Raw genomic sequence first — 20,191 nt, forward strand, 5'->3', positions numbered from 1 at the left:
AAAAATAAAAAATGTGAGTGTCGCACTTAAAGTAGCATGTGCTCTACATCCCTCTTCCACCCCCCCCACACCCCCAACAAGCCAATAAAAAGCACATTACGCCACTTCATAGAAGCCTCTTTCCTGCCAATTAGAGTCCAGGCTGATCTTAAGCCTCCATCTCTTCCTGTCTGTCTATACTGCCCAGCCCTTTCACTACAATGGGCCACTTTCCAATTAATGGATCGATAACAGCCAGTATGGGCTGCTTTGTACTTAGCCAGTCAGAGCCCACAATGAATACAGGATAATTTGAGGAGGGAATGACACATACTGGCTAAATGTCCAGTGGTTTTATTATCATTATTAGACACTGTATTATACAGTACATTAATTCATTTAGCATCGCAAGTATCATTGAGTACTACACCAAGGCCACACTGCCCTCCTCTACCTGTGCATGACGGCTAGCTCGCTGAACTGCTGCGGCTTGCATGCGTGTGGTGTCCACGCAGAGCTACTGCCAGCCCTATCTGTCTATACTGAGTTTGCCTTTGATAATGGCCATCAATAATAGAATGTTTCATTTCATTTCATTATACATTTTTATTCATATCTAAACAGAAAATGGTTAAGAAGCATGTGCTCAATTGTATGTGTTGAGTTAAAAATATATTTAGATTTTTTCATGTAATGTTGCTGGTATGATGTCAATATGACTATCAACAGATCATTTTCACTATCTATCTTTGCTGAGAGCTGAGAAAAAAACAGCTCAGGTAGGCAGCTTGGCCCGGGCGTTATGTGTTGCATTCCTGCACTTCTTGCCTTCTACTTCCCCTTATGGGACTTCTTGAAACTGAACTGAATTGAGCGGAACTAAACGGACCTACTGCAAATTGAACTGACCCAAACTGCAGCATCTGTATATCTGACCTTTAAGGTTTCAAAATCTGACTTGCTTATTGACCTAAAATATGAGTCTTTGACCTTAAAGGTTGAGAGAAGCACAGAATCTATTCAATATGAATCCAGCAGCTCGGGGTCAATGCACTTTGTGAAAATATCAGCAGAGGTTAGTTTCGTTGGTAGGGTGGATGAGAATTGCAAAAGCATGTTGTTGAATTGTTCTAAATGATGTGTTGTATCTAGTCCATGCTGCGAGGCCACAAAGGTCAGAGAGATACTGAATACAGTGAGTCTGTGTAAGTGTAAAAAGCTGCACTCTATTCTGTATTCCCATTGAGACCCTAAGACTGACCAAGCAGACAGCAGGCCGATTGAGACAAATGGGACGAGCATATTGGAGTGCTATTCTACTCTCAGGCCTTGTTGGTGCATTTTGGAGCACTGTTCATTTCTATGTTTGTGCGTATCTGTATGCGTGTGTGTGTGTGTGTGTGTGTGTGTATGTATACATGCGTGCATGCGTAGGGGTGGTGAAACAGGACAAATTGCAGCTTCTCTTTCACACATCATTGGACAGCTCTCTTTTATTCACGGGAACGAGAGTACCCCCCCACCCTCTACCTACCCTACTAGGTATGATACATGCATTTGTCCTTTACTGTCTTCCAAAAGCACACATAGTGCTCATTCTGTGTGTATGCGTGTGAGTGCATGTGTTTCTTCATGTCAGAGGGTGTGAGCGGTTCCAAATCCACCATAACCTTGTCGGTGAGCCAAAAAGATCTGGACTGCAGTTTTTAATTTGATAAACTATGTCTCTGTTGTGTGCATGTATGTGTGTATGTGATGTTACCACCAAGGTAACTCTAGTTTATTCCTTTTGGAGAACTGTCAATGTAGCTCAGCAACAGCCAAATGGGAAGAGTGGGTAAAGGACAAAATGGAGAGAAATTGAGCTTATAGGGAAAAAAACACACTGGTGAAAGTTGGGTGCAGCAAAGGCAGGAAATAAAAGACGAAAACTGCATAGTGAGAGGATGATAAAGGAAGTAAGGAAAAAGGGGCGGAGAAACGAGACAATAATTAGACTGCATTGATTACCTAGTGGATGAGGAGCAATTGTAAGTGATCAAATCTAATTAGCTGGTCCTATACATCTTCCTGGAGAGAACAGAACAATCAATCAATGGGCTTAAGTGAACTTAAAGCCATCACAGTCTACTGCCTGCTAAATATCTTCCTCTATCTTCCAAATAACTTACAAGAGGTCCAGTTCAAATGAGTTTCAGACAAGCAAGGAAGTGCAGATGATGCCGGTAAATTGGAGACTAGATAGATTTCAACCACATTGAGGTCTTATCAGTCCATATGGACACCTTGCTGATGGTTCTGAACAATACTTAATCATAAATGAGATTTTGAGGGAAGATATCTTTCACATTTGAAAGACAAGCTTGGATTTCAATGTGACATAAGATTGTTTGGACATTGTTTATGTAGAGTAAGCAAGTTATACAGGCTGATAACGTGTCGTCACAGTATTTTAGAATGCTTTCTCTATATTCATATTAGGAGGAAGTGGTTTCTCTGTGGAAAAACACATCCACTTTTGTCATTCTGATGGTTTGTTGCACATGGACTTATCTCATCTATCTTACATGGACTCTTTTGTCTTCCACCAAAAATAATTGGCCATTGGTCTCAATGAGTCTGATTTTTGTAAATATATATGTGGCTAATTTTCGATCATTTGTACCGCATCATTTGTACACTATTTGCCAATTACCCTGCAAAGAAAGATGTGAAACAGGTAAGTGCAACCTATGCACCAATTCTTCCAGCAAACGCTTTTGAGGTATGTCCACCTAAGAATAACAAACTAAAAAGAAAAAATGAGCTCTGTAATATTCTACTGCAGATTGAAGTTCAGCCACATGCAAATGACACTCAAACACAATCCCTTGTATAATTCCAAGGTGATCTATGTTGTGGAAAAAGGAACAAAATAGCAGTTAAACTGGCATCTCTCAAGTGTGAAAGAGTGCTGAAATCGAGCATGAATGCTCAGCAAACCTAAAGTTAAGAAAAAGACTAAAAAAGGTTTCTTTTTTGCAGTGCAGAAAAACACCAGTAAAGGAGCATTCACACCTAGTGTGTTGGGTTATTCATCTGAACCACACAGCTGGAGATCTTATAGTCTATCCATTTTCTTTACATTTTGACAGCAGGGTTTATGGCCCACGAGCAATGTTTAGTGTTACTGTTTTCAAAATAAATTTAAAGAAATTCTTTGTTTTGTTTTCCCAGCTGTGCCGAAAACTAACCCTGACCCCAAAACCATTGTGCATATTCAAATATTAATATTAATTTTGTGTAGAGTTATATCCCTCATTACCCGACTGAGTTGAGATGCAGGAGGCATCATCTCCTGTTTCTTGACATCTATGGAGATATAAAGTCCAGTTGCAGTCTTGACTGACTTCATATTCTCTTTGCTGGGCAGACTGCAACAGAAGATAAATAAGCCCTTGCAGCAGAGTTTTGTGCAGAATAATTTGCTACAGTGAGCCACCTGCATAAACTGTGTTGCTTTTCCTGTATACCACAATGTTTGTCACAGGATGGCAGGTTACCACGACTATGACATGAATGAGTGAGCTGACACTCCATGTGACTTATGTTTAAAGCTCTGGGTTTGTTTCATGTAAGGCAGTGTAAACCCTGAATGGACCTGATGCATGTACAATAATGCATCCTTTTTTGGGATTATGAAAAGGTTTCATTTTTTCTTTTGGAGAGCTGACATTCAACACTATGTACCTAGGGGTATTTCAGAAATGTCTGCAGGAAAGGAAGGAAATACCGCAGTAAAGCAAGAGAGCATGCTGTGAAATTAGTGCCAGTGTAACGATAACATATCACTAGAGACTGTATCAGAACATATTGATTATTTGTCCCACCCCTTGAGATCAGTCATTTAAAGTACCTCTCTTACGGACAGTCCCTCCTCTCTTCACCATCTCTAATTGTACTGAACTCGACTTCAGTACCACAAATCTAACACAACTCAAGCTGTACAAAGTCACCCACATCTGCATGTGTTAGAGTTGCCACTGCTTTGAAATATTGTAACTGTGTTTTTTATAGAACTACTATGGGGCTTTTTGTAAAATTGCTGGTTTATTATGATTCTGGTGACTCAGGCAGCTCTAATCCAACTCAATAGTCTCATCTTGTTACTCATGGTTTGCCATAATTCATAATTCATAAAATAACTGAATTCCTTTTTATTTTGCTGTGTCCGTGTTCATTTGGTGGGGAATATGGCTTTTTTCCTTTATTAAATAGGGCTAAGTAGCACTTTGGAGGCTTTTATATACAGTTGCATAAACAGCATGACCTCTCCCTTGCATATTCACCGCTCAACAGCAAAGACACAATATCCATAATTAAAATGCAACCACTCACAATGATTGCCTATTATTTTGGTGGATCATACAGTGTCATTCGGGATGCCTATTAGGAGCTCAGGGGAACGCATCAAGTCGTCTTAGTGGCACAACTTTTTTTTTTTCCTCATCCTCAGTCTCAATAAAACCTCTTCATATAGTGAGAAAACAGCATGTAAATGAAAGAATTGACTTGTTATTCTAAACACACACTGAGTAGGGGACTGAAATCATCGATAGGTGAAAAGCAAAAAGTAGAGATAGAAAAGAAGAGGTGCAGAGTGAGGGCTGAGGTGGTCGTGCTTGTCTCTCTTCATCAAGAGAGACGAGACAAAAACACTACTTCAAAGCTGATTTTCTTCAACCTGTGCGGTTACTCCTACTTTATTATTCCTTTTGAGGAAGAGCCAGGGCAAGCATGGATATAATTTTGTCTTCTGTCTACAAATTTGGTAAGATTTCTAAGGTAGTTTCCTTATGTACAAGTGGGGTAGCTGCACTTGCCTTTAAAGAGCAACTTACAGGTTAGATTTTCTTACTAAATTTATACTTGACCTTCCATGAAAATGACCATTTGAGACGTTAATGCAGAATTGCATATGTTTTACAAGACATAAGGGCAAAAATTCAGAGGAAAAAACAGGCGTTTTGAGCAATGCCCTGAAATACGTTCTTATATATATATATATATATATATATATACACACATATATGTCACTGTATGTATATACATACATATATATATATATCACTGGCGTCTCCAACCTGCAAGTTGCTCTTTAAGAGTAAAGGCTATGAAAGAATCCATCAGTGTGCTTTTTTCCGCTATTTTCGAAGTGCTAGAGCACATTCATCCTTTGTAATAATGTTTGTCATTTAATTTTGGAGACTAAATTACTTTTAAAGAGCATGAAAAGAAAACTCTGAGGGATAAACAGACCCGGAGTCTGAGAGATGGTCAACAAAGTGTTGTTAAACTCTATTCTTAAGCCTATCATTATCATCTTGAGAATCAACTCACGTAGAAAATAATAAAATGCAAAACCTCCTGAGAGAGTGCATATCCTTGAACTTGTTTTTCTCTCTCTCACTTACCCACACACACAGTCCACACGCAGTACCATTACAGGTGCCTGAGATCTTACAGTCTAGCCTATTTTATGATGCATGAAAAATCAAATGATGGGCTAAACTAAATCCTGCATAAACAAAATGGCTCAAAAGGCTTGTCTTAATAGGCATAAAGTAATACAGAATAATCTGTTTACCACAAATTACAAAAAATATACAATTATCTGTTTTTTAGCTCCTATGCATGTAATTGATTTATTAATGTGTTGCTATTATTGAATGAATCATCCTTATCTAACTTAAAAGGACAACATTACCCATCAACCGTTATGATGTTGACCAACATCCCCTCGGGCAAAGATTACAATAAGCTGCCACACTGGAAACACACAACTGGGGCTCTATACGACAGCAAACTGCCAACATCTTTTTTTCGCTAAATACAAGTAAATAATACCAATTTGACTGTGAACCATTTTACAATGCACCTGTAGTTTGAAATCAAATAGACTGAATTCAAGAGTGTTTCAGTCACGGAAAACACACCTACGTGACTGAGTATAAGACTGGCATTTTTACCAAAATCCATTTTTTGGAAGAGCAGATTGATTTAAACATATTTTCCCCCGGGCGGAGAGAGAAGGCAAATTATCTACTGGTTATATGCCAAAATCCTCCAAACTAAGTAAAACATTTATATAGCTTCACTAAGTTTGAGACATCGAGTGGTTAGATGTTTGTTTCAAGGCCGGTTTATTTTTTCTGCATGCAACTGTTTTGTATTTGCTACAAGTAGTAGGGATGTGGTGCTCGTGGCCTCATGAGCTTCCCTTTGCCAATCTTCACCAGTACTAAATACATCGGCTATTGCTGGTTGAAGGGGTGACAGTGGATAACAGGAGAATGTTGCCACATCTCCCAACAAGTTTTTGTGTTGCAAATCATATCTTTATAATCTGATTTTTAATTGGTGTTTTGTAGTATTGTTTTTTTTTTTTTAATCATCTCTTCACGTTTTTCAACCAAAAATATACTCATCTTTTTTTAAGAAACTGAAATGACAAGACATAAAAATAATTTTCACTGGCGGAGCATAGTGGTACAAAGCACATATGTACATTTGAAGACATAAACGTACACGAATGAACTTATGTTATTCCTGAGCCATTATTATGAGGTGCAGTCGCACCTGTGTGCAGTGCAATATAATGAGGCAGTCTGTTCAGGCGTTGGCAGTCAACACTACACCAGACAAAATAAAAACATTAAATAGGACACGGACATGAAATAAAAAACATGCTAAATAACAGTCCACTAGACAAAAGAAGTCTGTCTGGAACAGGTTGTTACCTCATCTCTAGTTTCCAAAATAAATTATTTTCGGTCCGCTGTTGAAAAGGGCAAAAAGCACTCTTCATTCTAACCTTACTAAAAAATTACTGGCCCTGTTATATTTGCAATTATCTTCTGCGATATTACTTCTGTATGTCTGCAGTTACGAGCCGCATTATCTTTTATAAATACAACAACACTGTCAACAATTCAGCAGCCAATTCAGTCTCAGCTGCCATCTCTGAAGCCAGCTCAGAGGAAACTTTTCTGCTCTGGAGAGGAGGGGCGATGCAAGACGCCGCGTTTGTACTCCTATCAACATAATCCACATCTGTGGCAGTTTAGCCCCAGGAGTAAATGAAAAATGTAGCTTTTGGCATAGATATGTATTGCAACACACAAAAACCCCTAACGCAGCAGTTTGCCAGCTCTCCTAAAATAGTAGTGTTGTTTTCCCTCACTACTTGAGACGTTTTGTGTAGACACATTTAACCAGCTGGCCCAGACAGCTTACAGCTGGGACCACTCTTATGATTACTGATAAAAAGAAAATATGTGAACTTTGGGAAAAAAAAAGTGAAAGAGGAGTTGGAGACAGAGGACTTTACTTGATGTTAAATTATTTATACACGGTTGAAACTGTGAAGAAAGCAGTAAAAAAAGGAAAGGGTGCAGTATGTGATCTTGGTGTTTAAGCTACTAATCATTCAGGACCTGCTCATCAATAGATACAACAGCTTTGCCGTTAACTGAAGCCTTGAGTCAGCACTGACCTTGCTTCACCCTCATTAATCCAAAGCCAACTCAGCCCAAAAATCCAAAGCTGTTACAGAGGTAACAGGCCTATCATACTGTACATTTTACTTACGCTAGTTAGATTTCTTCCCGAGAGTTAGTTAAGAAGATTGACACTGCTCTCATGTCTGTACATTAAATGAACCTGAAATGATCCTCATGGTGACAACTAGATTCCAGGAAATCACCGCTTCTGGCCAAGAGATAGTTTGACAGATAACCTCCTGTAAAACCGCAACAGCTCATTTTTTACATGTTGCGGTTAAACAGGCAGATATAACAAATTAATTAGGTAGGTTTAGAGGTGCTATTCAGTGAACTTGTTACCTTTAGACAGAGCCAGGCTATCTGTTTCCACCTGTTTCCAGTCTTTATGCTAAGCTATGCTAACCGGCTGCTGGTTGTACCTTCAGACTACTGTACAGAGAGGCGGAGAGTGGTATCAATCTTCTCATCTGACTCTCAGCAAGAAAGCAAATAAGCGTATTTCACAATTTACGATTAAAGAAAAAACATGTTCTTCTGCTAGATCTACAATGTTTTCCCTCTTCGGATGATAGAATGTATACAACTAATTAGAAATTGCCACTGAATTGAATGATGATAAAATGAGCTGCAATAAAAAGTCTGTATCCTTCAGTGTTTGGAGTGGAAAAGTAGTGTTTGCAGCCTTGCAATCTAAAACTGAAGTCAACCTGTTTTCAGGCTGCTAAAGGCACACGTTTACCACGCTTACGGACTGATATTATTTCTTATCCAGTATTTGTATCACATTTGACTAAAGAAATGCGCATTTTCATAATTTAGTATTGAAACCAACCATCCAGAAAATGTGGTCTAGTTTGCGGGTTAACAAGACAGAAGTTGAGAGCTTGTGAATAAAAACATTAAAGAACAAAATTATTCCATTTGAATTGATGGGAGAAGAGCCGTTCAGTGGATGAAAGGATTTTAGATATTTCCCCAAAGCCCAGAACCAAGGCCAGACGCAGATAAATCAACACACAAACACAGAAACGCAGGATGCACGCACACATATGTCTAATATCAAATATCAATACATGCACAAGTGCACATATACACACCTGGGTTCTCCCTCTCTGTCTCTCTATGCACACACACACACACACACACACACACACACACACACACACAGAGCAGATGGACTATGTCTAGTTTCCCTTCAAGGTGACCTATCTAATGTATATGTATTGGGTCAGAGGAATCTGAGTAAAGGAGGGGCTGGCAAAAGGAGGAATGGAAGACAGGAAGGATACTGTCCATATACCTGGGTAAAAACTGACAGGAAAGGCTTTAGGATAATGCCCTGTTGTCAAAGTGTTGGAGGCCAGTTCCTCTCAGTCTCTTTTAAGTGCGTCTATGGTGCATTAAGAATCTGTCAGACCAGCTTTAGCATTAATCAGCTAGCCCACAGAAGAAACAATCACACATAATCTCAAGCTCTAAACCCTGCTGACCTTCTCTTCAAATGCACAGATAAACTCCCCTTGAAACCTCAGTCATTTAAAGACACACAGGCCCGAGCCCCGGCGCTAGTAATTTTTTTTCCTCCCCGCTCTCCCTCCCCTGTAGTCTATCTGATTGGTTCTTCCCACAGCAGCACCCATGTCTCTCCACCTGGGAGTACATCGACTCAGCATGTCAACGTGACCTCGAAGAGGACGCAATTTCAGACAATGTGAGCGGGGAGAGGGGCTGTTTTACCCCATCAATCTGGAAATAGGAGAGGAGAGGGTATGAGAGGAGAGGAGAGGAGGAAAAGGGAAAAGAGAGGAGAAGGGCAGAATACACAAGTTCAATTCATCATCTCAGCAGCGTTGAGACTGTATAAATAGCAAGATCTGTTCAGAGTTATCATTGAGCCAACGCTTCCATCGTGGTACGTCATTTATTAAGACTGTGCGCAGATCAATACGGCAGACATATACACTCTGTACTGTTGACAAGATAATCTCATCATTATGAATTTGGCTTGGGTCGTCAGTAACATGAGCAATTGCAACGCTTATCTGAGATGACAAGAGCAGAGAGAAAGAAAGGGAATCCTAAAAAGGAAAGCGAGTCAGAGCAAGAGCGGGGGGAAGCAAGGAAGAGAGCGAGCACTAGTTCTCTTTTTTTCTTTTTTAACTAAGCAATGCTCAGAGCTATACATAATGAAATACAGTATTTCAGTACCAAACAGAGCAAAATCAATAAGAAATGGAGCAAACCAGCAATTGATCTGAATGCTAAAGGCCCCAAAAAGATTTCTCTCTAAGACATAAGCCCAGTGAGGGGCCAATTGAGTACATCTGTGTAGTACAATAGAAGACGAGACCGGCCAAATATACAATTTTCAATACACCATTAGCACTCAGCATCGCCACTGCTACCCTGAAGAGCAGATACAGTCAAACGTTTGAGGACAGATCTTGTGTGCCCAGCACTTACTGGGGCTTTTGTTTAGGCAATAACATTTGAGAGTGCCGACTCATTCGCCTCTGTTGCCACAAACACATAACAGCCGCTGCAAAACACAGTGCCTGTCAATTCCCTTCAGAGACGCACAGGGCTTTAGACATGGGAGTCAAATTTCAAACTGTGGGACAGTGGGATCTCTCCTATTGGAGTGTCAGACCTTCTCAGACACACACATACCGCACACACACAAATATGCAAACCTACACTGGCAGGATTACACTGTTTAGAAAAATACTCCTCAAACTGCAAAGCAAGTTGTCGTTTCCGGATTGGGTGACTGTAATGCACTCCGGTGGTTGTGTGAAGGAGAAGAAAGCCATTTTATAGCGGCTTGTTTTGACATGTAGTTAGGTGAAATTAGAGCAAATGAGATGGTGTTCATGGTATATCCCTCTAATCAATTAATCACATTACTGATGAAGCTGAAGAAGTGCTGAACTGTGGAAGGCAAGGACAAGGAGAGAGAGATTCAGGGAGAAAAGGATAAATCATTTCTCTTATACTAATGAGATAGAAGGTGAGAACAGATTCACATAACTCATTCTTTGAGCTGCGTGTTGTTTCTACAGTACATGCCTAGGGGGCACAATGAAGGAAGATGTGGCAGAAATAAAAGCTCTCTCAGGTTGGACTGTTGCCAAGACACAGCGGAGCGACTTCCACTTTGTTTGACTTTGAAAGTGTTTGATTTACAGCAAGGAGACCCAGCTGCTGGCAGTTCAAAGAATACATCGCCATGCCATGTACGCCTATGTAGCTCTCTGTGTGCTGTGCATCTCAGTGCACATTACTGTGAGGTCACTCCTATCTATGCCCATCTATTGCTGCAGCTCCAGCACCCTGCTGCTCAAAACGTTAAGTCTAAAGACCCCAGGGGGGATCTAAGAGCCCTCAGGGGGCAGGCGGCCTCTACAGGGAAGCCCATTCCAATCTGAGGGAACCAGCAAGACCGGTGCTTCAGAGCACAGCTGGTGGGAGCACAGGTGCATGTGTGCGTGTGCACGTACATACACATAGACACATGGCAGCTGAATCTTAGATTCCTCCACTGTGAAGGTTATGTTTTGTCTCTTGTTTTTGTGAACTCTGTTGATGCTAGGTTGGCTCCTTGTGCCTGAGTTGTTTGAGCACCATGCCAGCAGCACCAAGGTAAATGTTTCAAAATCTACTGGCAGCATGCACAGATTTTTGCCGCAATTTTCCTCTATAAAATAGCATGTATTGAAGGAGTTCATATTAAAACGAAAACACATTACAGCAAAAGGATTGCCAGGTACAGCACAGATCCATATGGAGTAGGCACGCACTTGCGATCAGAAACATGGGCAAGTAGTACAAGCAGGGTCTGGAAAACAAGACACACTGTCACAAAACAGCCACAACAAACACAAATGGCAATGCTCTCTGTAGCCTTGTAATAGAAAAGTAATTACAAAGTCTGATGGGACTTGATCTGAATCCACTTAAAATGCCAGTCTGTAAAGGGTAAACCAAGCTAAACAATGGCACTTGCTACAGTACTCATCAAAATGACATGACAATATGACATGATATTTTGAACCTCTGGTGACAGTGAATTAGAAAGAGGAGTCCTGTTCATCCACTTCGCCTCTATGTCAAACACACTCATGCACACACAAACACACGATAACTCGAGAGTGAATGTCCACTGACAATCCACAGTCTTATTATCGTGCCCATGTCATCTCCAATAGGCTGCTTCCTATTGAAGCAAGCAAATTGGTTTAATGTGTCCGGCCAATCTGGCTATCACGGAGGTCAACTTGTGTTCTCATATCCTGTCTCTTTCTCTTCACTTGAAAAAAACAAAATTCCTTTGTTGCCCTGCATTGCCAGGTCGGGGAGGTCTGTTAAAATAATGTAATTATGCAGCACAAATAAGTGCTGCGTCCACATGAATGCACAACAGCTGGCTGAAAGGATTTCTAGTGCCTAACCAATAGATTGCATACATACATAATTGTCTTCAAAGGGTTTTTCCTGCATAAAGGAATTTTTGGTGCCCCCCAAAGACGTTTTAGCCAGCACCAAAGGAAAATCACCAAGAATTGAGAATAAAAATAACAATTCAAATCCTCTCTGAAGGTGTTTAATAGCAATTTATCAAACAACTGTTGAACAAACAGAACTTAAACTTAAATATGACGTCTTTGACTTCCAGCAGTCAACTCCCCTCTCATCCACAGCCACCACTTTTTGGAGTTGGTTCTTAACAATAAAAAATGATAATTCTCTATTTGTTTTGTTTTCAGGATGATCATGAAGAGAGCAAAATATCCAAAAGATAAGGAGCGAGGAAGATGAGGGAGAAAGGTGGATGTTTATTGGAATAGTCGACAATTGGCTATATTATTTAAATAAAAGTCAATGAAAGATAAGTGCCTCAATGATTCCTACAGGCCTAATCCTTTCATTTACTCAAGCATAATAGATATTTCTGTTTGTCAAATAAGGTAACACATACTCATACTACATGCAGACCGATCATGCTTACTGTTGAGCATAGTCACCCCCCAAAGGCCCATTCTCAGCCAGGAAAAACCCTGCGTCAGTCATCTATCTATATCTATCTATTTCTGTCTAGAGTTTGACTCTACTGGAGTTGGTTATAAGTTACAGGGGGAAATTGTGTCTACTGGTAGGCATAGTCAGTCATTTATATTCAATTATTTAGCAGGGTTACTTGGATTTTTGAGAACTTGCAATCAATAAATAATTCACGTCCACCATTCCCTCCAATCTCAAACAGATAGTGCGGGTTTCGTAACACTGTATGTATCTGCAACTGTTAATTGTGAAAATCTTTGAAGAATTTTCAGCTCGAGTCTTTTTCATGGAAATAGGGGCCAAAGAAAACATTCAAAGTGAGAGTAAAGATAAAAACACTAGTGGTGTTTATTACTGCCACAGCAGATTTCCTCAGTCTTTCTTTCTAAAACCTGAAAATATCATTACCACATAGATGTTGAGAAAGGAGAAGAGTGGGCTACTTGAGATATTACTGCAGTTACCTCCACTTTCTCCCATGTTCATGTTGCAAATAGACCCAGGAAAAGTAAATGAATGCTGAAATTCTGCTTACATCAGAAAGTAAGTAAGCTTCTGTTTCCCACTTACCCTGTGTTCTGCCCTCCTCTTCCCCCCATGTTCACAAATATGTAGCCAGAGACCGCTGATGTTTATCGTGACATCTTCCGCTTCCCTCTGATTTGTTAAACGTTATGATTTATTAATGAAAGAGGATGCAAATATAGCTGCTGTTTTGTGCTGTGCATTACACTTCTGCTACAGCTTCAAGACACACAAATGCATCTGTACTGAAACAAGCACCTCCTCAAACTCAAATATCAGCTAATATACGAAACATTCAATGACAAAATTTCTATATTTTGGTTATAAAGAGATAACATAATTTACTGTTGTTCCCCAGAGCAACATTCTGTGGTCTGACGGCACTTCCTTGTAACTATCATATGAGCTTGGGGGAGATGAAAAAAAATAAAACTGCCTATTAATAATTCAGAATTTCAGCGTGTAGTGTTATGTACAGTAGCAGCAGGTTTATTTGAGGAAATATGAAGATACACCCTAAGGCAAGCTGATAATTTTTTTAATGTACTGATAAGCTCAAATAAAACAAATCTGGCCTAGTGGCCCAGAAGAGCTCAACTAGGGGACAAAAGTACACAAATTACAAATCACTTCTTGAACTGTCTCTCATTCCCATCAGTGACTGTTTGTGCATTTGGTCACTGAGCTGCTCAAACCCCGTCTGCAAGAGGGTTTCAGCACATACAGGTTTACCAAACTCATTCCATAGAAAGCTCCAGAAGAAAGTAGTTATCTAAAGATGAAGGGAAAGGGAGAGAAATGAAATAAAGAGCGTTTTTCTATTCATTGCCTCAGTGGCCACTGAAGTGTGGGAGCAATTTCAATACAATATACAGCGGAGGCTTTGATAAGACTTTTCGGTAGAATCCTTAAAAAACAGCACAAGCCCGGTTACATGTGCATCTGTGTGTTCGCACGGCCGTGCGCGTGTGTTTCTTGGAGGAAGGGTGTTTCAAGGTTCGGACAAATGCAAGATTGTCCCGCTCATAAAAGAGAGGGGCTCTGTCACGGAGCCTGCCAGCTAAAGGCTTAAATCACATGCCTGGAATACACAATGACGTTACACCCACACACACACACACACAGTCTAACTAAATTATGCAGAGTAGACCATTCCTGGAAGAATCCATTTTCAACATCTGCTCCAGCTACATTGTTGGCATGCACATGCTCAACCTAAACAGATCAAAGGAGTGAAAATTGTATCTCCTATATTGTATGCACGCTGCTTAAATGATCACAGTCACACCTCTTAACTGCTTTTTTCAGCATTCTTTAAATTCACTCAGTAGGTTTCTGGCTGCGAGTCATTTTGAGAATCCATTCAAGGACCTTGGTTTATTAGAAATTGTTACAAGAGAAATCTGCCTTGCTTTTCTAATTTATATGTAGTAAAACTGAAAATTGTAAATATCATGGATGCAGTGTCTGCTTGGTAAACTCAGTGATTGTCATTAAAACAATTGGTACAAAATACTGTTATACAGGAATTTCAAGAAAAAATATTCCATATTCCATGTGTTTGTTATGTATTCATGTCTGACATTTTACATTAGAGCAGTAGGAGCCTCCTTATCAAGTGACAAGAGACAATGTCAAGTCAGCAGAGACTAGAGCCCCTTTTCTCCTTGACACCCTCGTCTCAATGCCACCCTACAAAAGGCAGAATGCCGCCACCTAAAGGCAGCTTTTATAGCCTTTTAGACTCCCCCTTTGACTCTTTACCACCTGCACCTTATTAACATGGATGGTCTCCCACCGAGACAGGATTCTGTTTAATTAGAGTTTCATGGTGAATCAAATTACAACGCTCAAAACTTATCAAAACAAATCAATATGATAAATTATGGGCCAATTAAAAGTAATGACACAGGAGTCTTTGCATGTTTGGTAACAATGAGGGCAGCTTCTCAAAAAAGGTAGCAAGAAAGCAGCAGAGAAACTTGTGAACCAGTCAGTGGGCCACAGCCTGGCACAGCTGCTGGAGCTAAACATAACGTGGGACAAAATCCTAAAACATATTCAAGGCAGAGTGGGCGCAGGCTCAGTCTTTGGAGCGAATTACTGAAATCCCTTCTTCCTGAGCATTGAGGAATTTTGCAGCATATTGGTTTTAACCTTGATTCCACACTAAGTAATTCCCTTCAACGCCTTAAGCGGAATTAGGCATCATTACGTATCATCCATCTCCTTATCCCAGGAATTCTCTTTAGAATTGAAATGAAGCTCTCCACTGGGCTGGGTGCTGGCACGGTGGTGACAATGATAAGGCCAGCAGAGCTCTGCTGATATGTTCATATTATTCCCCTCTCCCAGCTAGAGACCAAGCCCAGTCTGTCTGCCAGTGCACCACTATAAAACATCATTAGAGGCCAGCAGCAGAGTGGAGAGAGACTGGGAGTTGCAGGCAACTACAGTAGCACTACTAGGTGCAGATGAACACAGCAGCACTAAGGTGCCCTTGTGACTGAGCAGGCGATATGCTCTCCCGCTTTATCCATCTCTTTATTTATTTTTCCTATTTAGCCTCTCCTCCCGTGGCAACTGTAGTGACAGATGGGCTGAGAGGCCTTGGGATCGATGGAGGGGGAATTCTGTCTTTGTTTCCTGACATTTTTCCCATAGCCAGTCTCCTCTGACTCAGGTTACTTACTGTCCACACGAACGGAGAGAGGAGGCAGAGGCAGGGAGGAGGGAGGAAAGTGATACGCTTCTGTACAGCTTCTGAAGAAACTTAATGCCTCAGGCCATCTCCCTCTACACAGGTTTCTGTTGAATAATACAATAGAGCACCCTGCACGCCTGATGCGTCGAGGAGACCCTCTGTAAACAAGACACTAAGGAATGTGCTGTTGCTGCTCCTGCTTGTTTTCCCTGTGACAGTCTGAGGGGGGGGGGGGGGGGGGGGGGGAGTGCACAAAATGGGTGTGCAACAGCCTCACACAGTCTAATTCATCATCACTACATTTGCAGAGAAACAGCCTGCAGAATGGACCAGCAATTATTCTGTCCCTCTGATTAGGAAGCCTTAACGGTCTTTATACTGACCCTTGCCCTATGCAGCTGGCTCATAATAGAAGCAGGGCTGAGATTGAGAGTGGGAACAACAGACAGCGGCCTTCCTCCCTGGTGGGAACACGTCACATCTGATCACAGTCATCGTCACATCCACGTCCAGCGCAAATAGTGGGATAAAAAAGACAGCAGAGAGCATAAAGGAAAGACTAATAGTTACAGCCACATCAGGATGTAACTGGAAAGAATGTCATTCTCCAATGGTGACAAATATTGCCAAAAGCCATAGGCAGAATGTAATAATATAAGCTCACTGAGGACTCTTTATTACTCCGATCAAATTATATGAGAAACACATTTTTTTATTTGTTAACAATAGGTAAACATCAGAAAAGGGTTCTTGTTGCTGCGACTGCCCATTATCCCCGGCGTTACATACCACGGTCTTAAGCGGCCTTAATCCTTGTCTGACACGACAGACTTTTAATGGGTTTAAGGCCAAAGACACAGAGAAGTTATCACGGTAGAGGCTTATACACCCAAGTACTCCACACAAAGACGTATAAAGTAGCTGTGAAAATAAGCACAATCTGCTAATCTCAAGGAATTAAACATCGCTAGAATTAACCACAAAGAGTTATATAATTTGATCTGCTACTGTTTAACTTTATTCTCATGATATGACATTATAGCTCTACTGTGTACAGATATAATTATCATTATAAGATACAGGTAGGAGTATTTTTTCCCAAAAAATCTAGTTATTGGATTAGGACACGCACATGTCTGTGGGATAATTAGGTAGATTAAAATGGAACTGGTCCTAGAAAAAACACATACCTGCTTGTAACTCAGCCACAGGCAGAACTCTTTATTCCACGGGAATGAAATGACAGTGATTGAGTGATGAAAGATTTCTACATGAAAACTGATTTCAAAAGCCTGCCGTGACATATTTCAAGCACAACTGATTTGTGTTGATGTCACAGGCTCTGTTCTATGAGAGCACCAGAATGACTGTTTAATCCTTCTAATGCTCACCCCTCCCTCCCTTCTTTTCTCTCTGTGCTCCTGGGCCTCTCTGCCTCTGCCTGTCCTTATCTTCTTTTTCTTTCATTTTACAAAACAAGGGGCCAGCATTGGTATAGGACACGGGAGCTTTCGGGGGGGTTGTGACGTGAAAATGGTGGCATAACAGTGAATGGAGAAGAGTGCAATTTCTCTTACCTGTATGATGGACATGCGGTTAGTAGGTGTGTCTGTAGTGCTGGTGACTGGGCCTGTGAAGCTGGTGTGGCATCCCACGTGGCCTTGGGGCACGCTGAGGTTATTGGCAGTGGGCTTGAGATACATGACCTCTGACCTTGGTGAGCTGAGTGGCAGGCGTGTCTGGTAGTCAAAGTACATGGGAGAGGTGGCCAAGGAAGGGCTGCTTACCACATTCATCACATTCATGGCATCCCGCTCCTCCACCTCGCTCTGCACCAGCATGATGTCGTTCTTGTTAATCTTCTTCTTCTTGCCTTTCCCCAGCTGAGGGTGCGAGTACTCTGCAATGCGACAATTATAGGTACGGATCTCCTTGTTTTCCCGCTTGCACTTGATCGCTATGGTCACCATGGCAGCCAGAAGCATGATGGATATGATGCTTAGAGTTACAATAAGAGGCAGGGACATGTCCCAATTCTGATTGTCTTTTGTGCGTGGCAGTCCATCAGGAGGACGTCCATCGGAGGCCTTGATGATTAGCCTGGCGGCAGCAGTGAGGGTTGGCTTGCCGTGGTCCGCTACTCGGATGATCAGCTCCACAATGGGGTTCACATCATCCCAGAATGGGTGGGCTGTTCGCACCTCCCCAGTCACTGGATCAATCTCAAAGAGGTGTTCCTCATTGCCATCTGATATCTCATAGGTGAGCCTCCCACTCTCACCATAGTCATTATCCACCGCCCTCACTGTGGTGACAATGTAGCCAACACCAACATTACGTGGCACATGGATTTCAGCTGTGTCATTTAGGAGTAGAGGCAGAACAATGACAGGGATGTTGTCATTGACATCCAGAACACTGATGCGCACTGTAGCGTTGCTCTCCAGGTGTGGAGATCCTGCATCTTTAGCAAGAACCTTAAAGTCAAAGTACTTTATTTGCTCATAGTTAAAAGATCTCACGGCATAGATGGCTCCATTAGCAGCGTTCACATTAACATAGGTGTTGACATCACCCCCACTCACGTTGGAGTTGATTATGCTGTAGTACACTGTGCCATTCTGGCCGAGGTCTGGGTCATGTGCCAGAACTGAACCTAGGTACTCTCCAGGGATGTTGTTCTCAGGTATCTGAAGAAGGTAAACTGACTTGGTAAAGCGGGGAACATTGTCATTCTCATCCAGAATCTTTACAGTAAAGGATTTTGTGGAGTTTAGAGGAGGAATACCGTTGTCTTTGGCCACAATGGTGACATTGTACTCATCCTGCACTTCTCTGTCCAAGGGCCTGTCTGTCACCACTGTATAGAAGTTATCATAGTTCTCCTCAAGTTTAAAAGGGACATTACCCAGCACTCTGCACTGAAGCTGCCCATTTCTGCCTGAGTCCTTGTCTGTGACGCGGACCAGAGCAATGACAGTGCCTGAAGGTGCTGCCTCGCTGATGGCTCCCTGTCTCACAGACACGAAGCCTATAGATGGCCAGTTATCATTCCTGTCAAGCACTTTAACAGTGACTTTACAATGACCTGGGATTGGATTGGGACCTAGATCCTTTGCCTGGACGTCAATCTCAATAACAGGGCTCTCTTCGTAGTCAATTTCACCCTGAATCTTTATGACCCCTGTTCTGGAATCTATGGAGAAGAGCTCCCGGATTCTCTCAGGGGCATAGCCACTAAAAGAATAGACTACTTGTCCATTGTTGCCCTCATCAGGATCAGTGGCGTTTAAATCTATCAGGACTTTGCCAGGAGGTGAATTTTCAGGAATTTCCACAACATATGAGGGCTGATCAAACACAGGGCTGTTGTCATTGGAATCAATAACTTTAACATTAATCTGCATGGTACCTGATCTAGGATATTCACCCCCATCAGTGGCTGACAAAATAAGGGTGTGATGGCTTCGCTCTTCTCTGTCCAATGGTCTTTGAATAACTAATTCTGGGAATTTTGTCCCGTCCCCACGGGATTTTACCTCCAAGGAAAAGAGATTGTAGTCGTCGCGTGTTATTTGATAGGTTTTCAGGCCGTTTTCCCCTGCATCTGGGTCATGCGCGCTGGTCAGGGGAAAACGTGTCCCTGGCACTGCGTTTTCAGAAATGTCAATATCAATTTGATCTGAGGGGAAAGTGGGTGAGTTGTCGTTAATGTCCTGAATATCTATTTTGATCATGCAGATCTCCTTGTCATTGGCAAACACTTCCATGGAGAGCTGGCACTTGGGGTTTCTCTTACACAACGTTTCCCTGTCGATGCGCTGCTTTGTGTACAACAGTCCGCTTTGGGGGTCCACGTCGATGAGATGCGGAGCCGAGTTCTCCAGCACCCTGAAGTTGGCTTTCTTACCCTGACCTGCCTGCCCAGTCTGTTCAAGTCCGAGTCTGGCATCTTTGGCAATGTTCCCAATCACTGTCCCCGGACCCTGTTCCTCTGGGACAGAGTAATTCAAGTTTTTCAATGTCAGGGCTTGAGCCCATAAGAGGAGGAAAAAGAAAATAGAAAGATACATCCCCACTCCGTAAAAGCTTCTGTATTATATGTTGTTTTTACGCCTTCTTTGACCTGTTGATATTTTGTTCAAATTTGGTATTTCTATTATGCGGGATCAAATAAAGAGTTCTGTTCATCATGTGAGGCCTTGGCATTTGTCTTTGCTCTGTCTCTCTCTTCCTCTGCCTCTTCCAGCAATCTGTGGTGCTGAACACCTAATTTATATTCAGCTGAGCGCCCAGACTCATCTGAGCAATAATCTCGATCCAGTCTCCAAACAGAATAGTCATTGTTGTAAGTGTTCACTTATACCTATGAAGGAAA

General features: G+C 41.6%; 1 protein-coding gene across 1 annotated transcript in view; it reads right to left on the reverse strand.

The window, feature by feature from the left end:
* pcdh17 (protocadherin 17) overlaps positions 1 to 19,886 on the reverse strand; it is a 49,695-nt gene extending 29,809 nt beyond the window's left edge. Inside the window, exon 1 of the mRNA XM_070911161.1 lies at positions 17,391 to 19,886. Coding sequence (XP_070767262.1) covers positions 17,391 to 19,886 — 2,496 coding nt within the window. The remainder of the gene's footprint in view (positions 1 to 17,390) is intronic.
* Positions 19,887 to 20,191: the final 305 nt, after the last annotated feature.

Source organism: Enoplosus armatus, chromosome 1 (genome assembly GCF_043641665.1).
Source record: "Enoplosus armatus isolate fEnoArm2 chromosome 1, fEnoArm2.hap1, whole genome shotgun sequence".
Taxonomy (NCBI): domain Eukaryota; kingdom Metazoa; phylum Chordata; class Actinopteri; order Centrarchiformes; family Enoplosidae; genus Enoplosus; species Enoplosus armatus.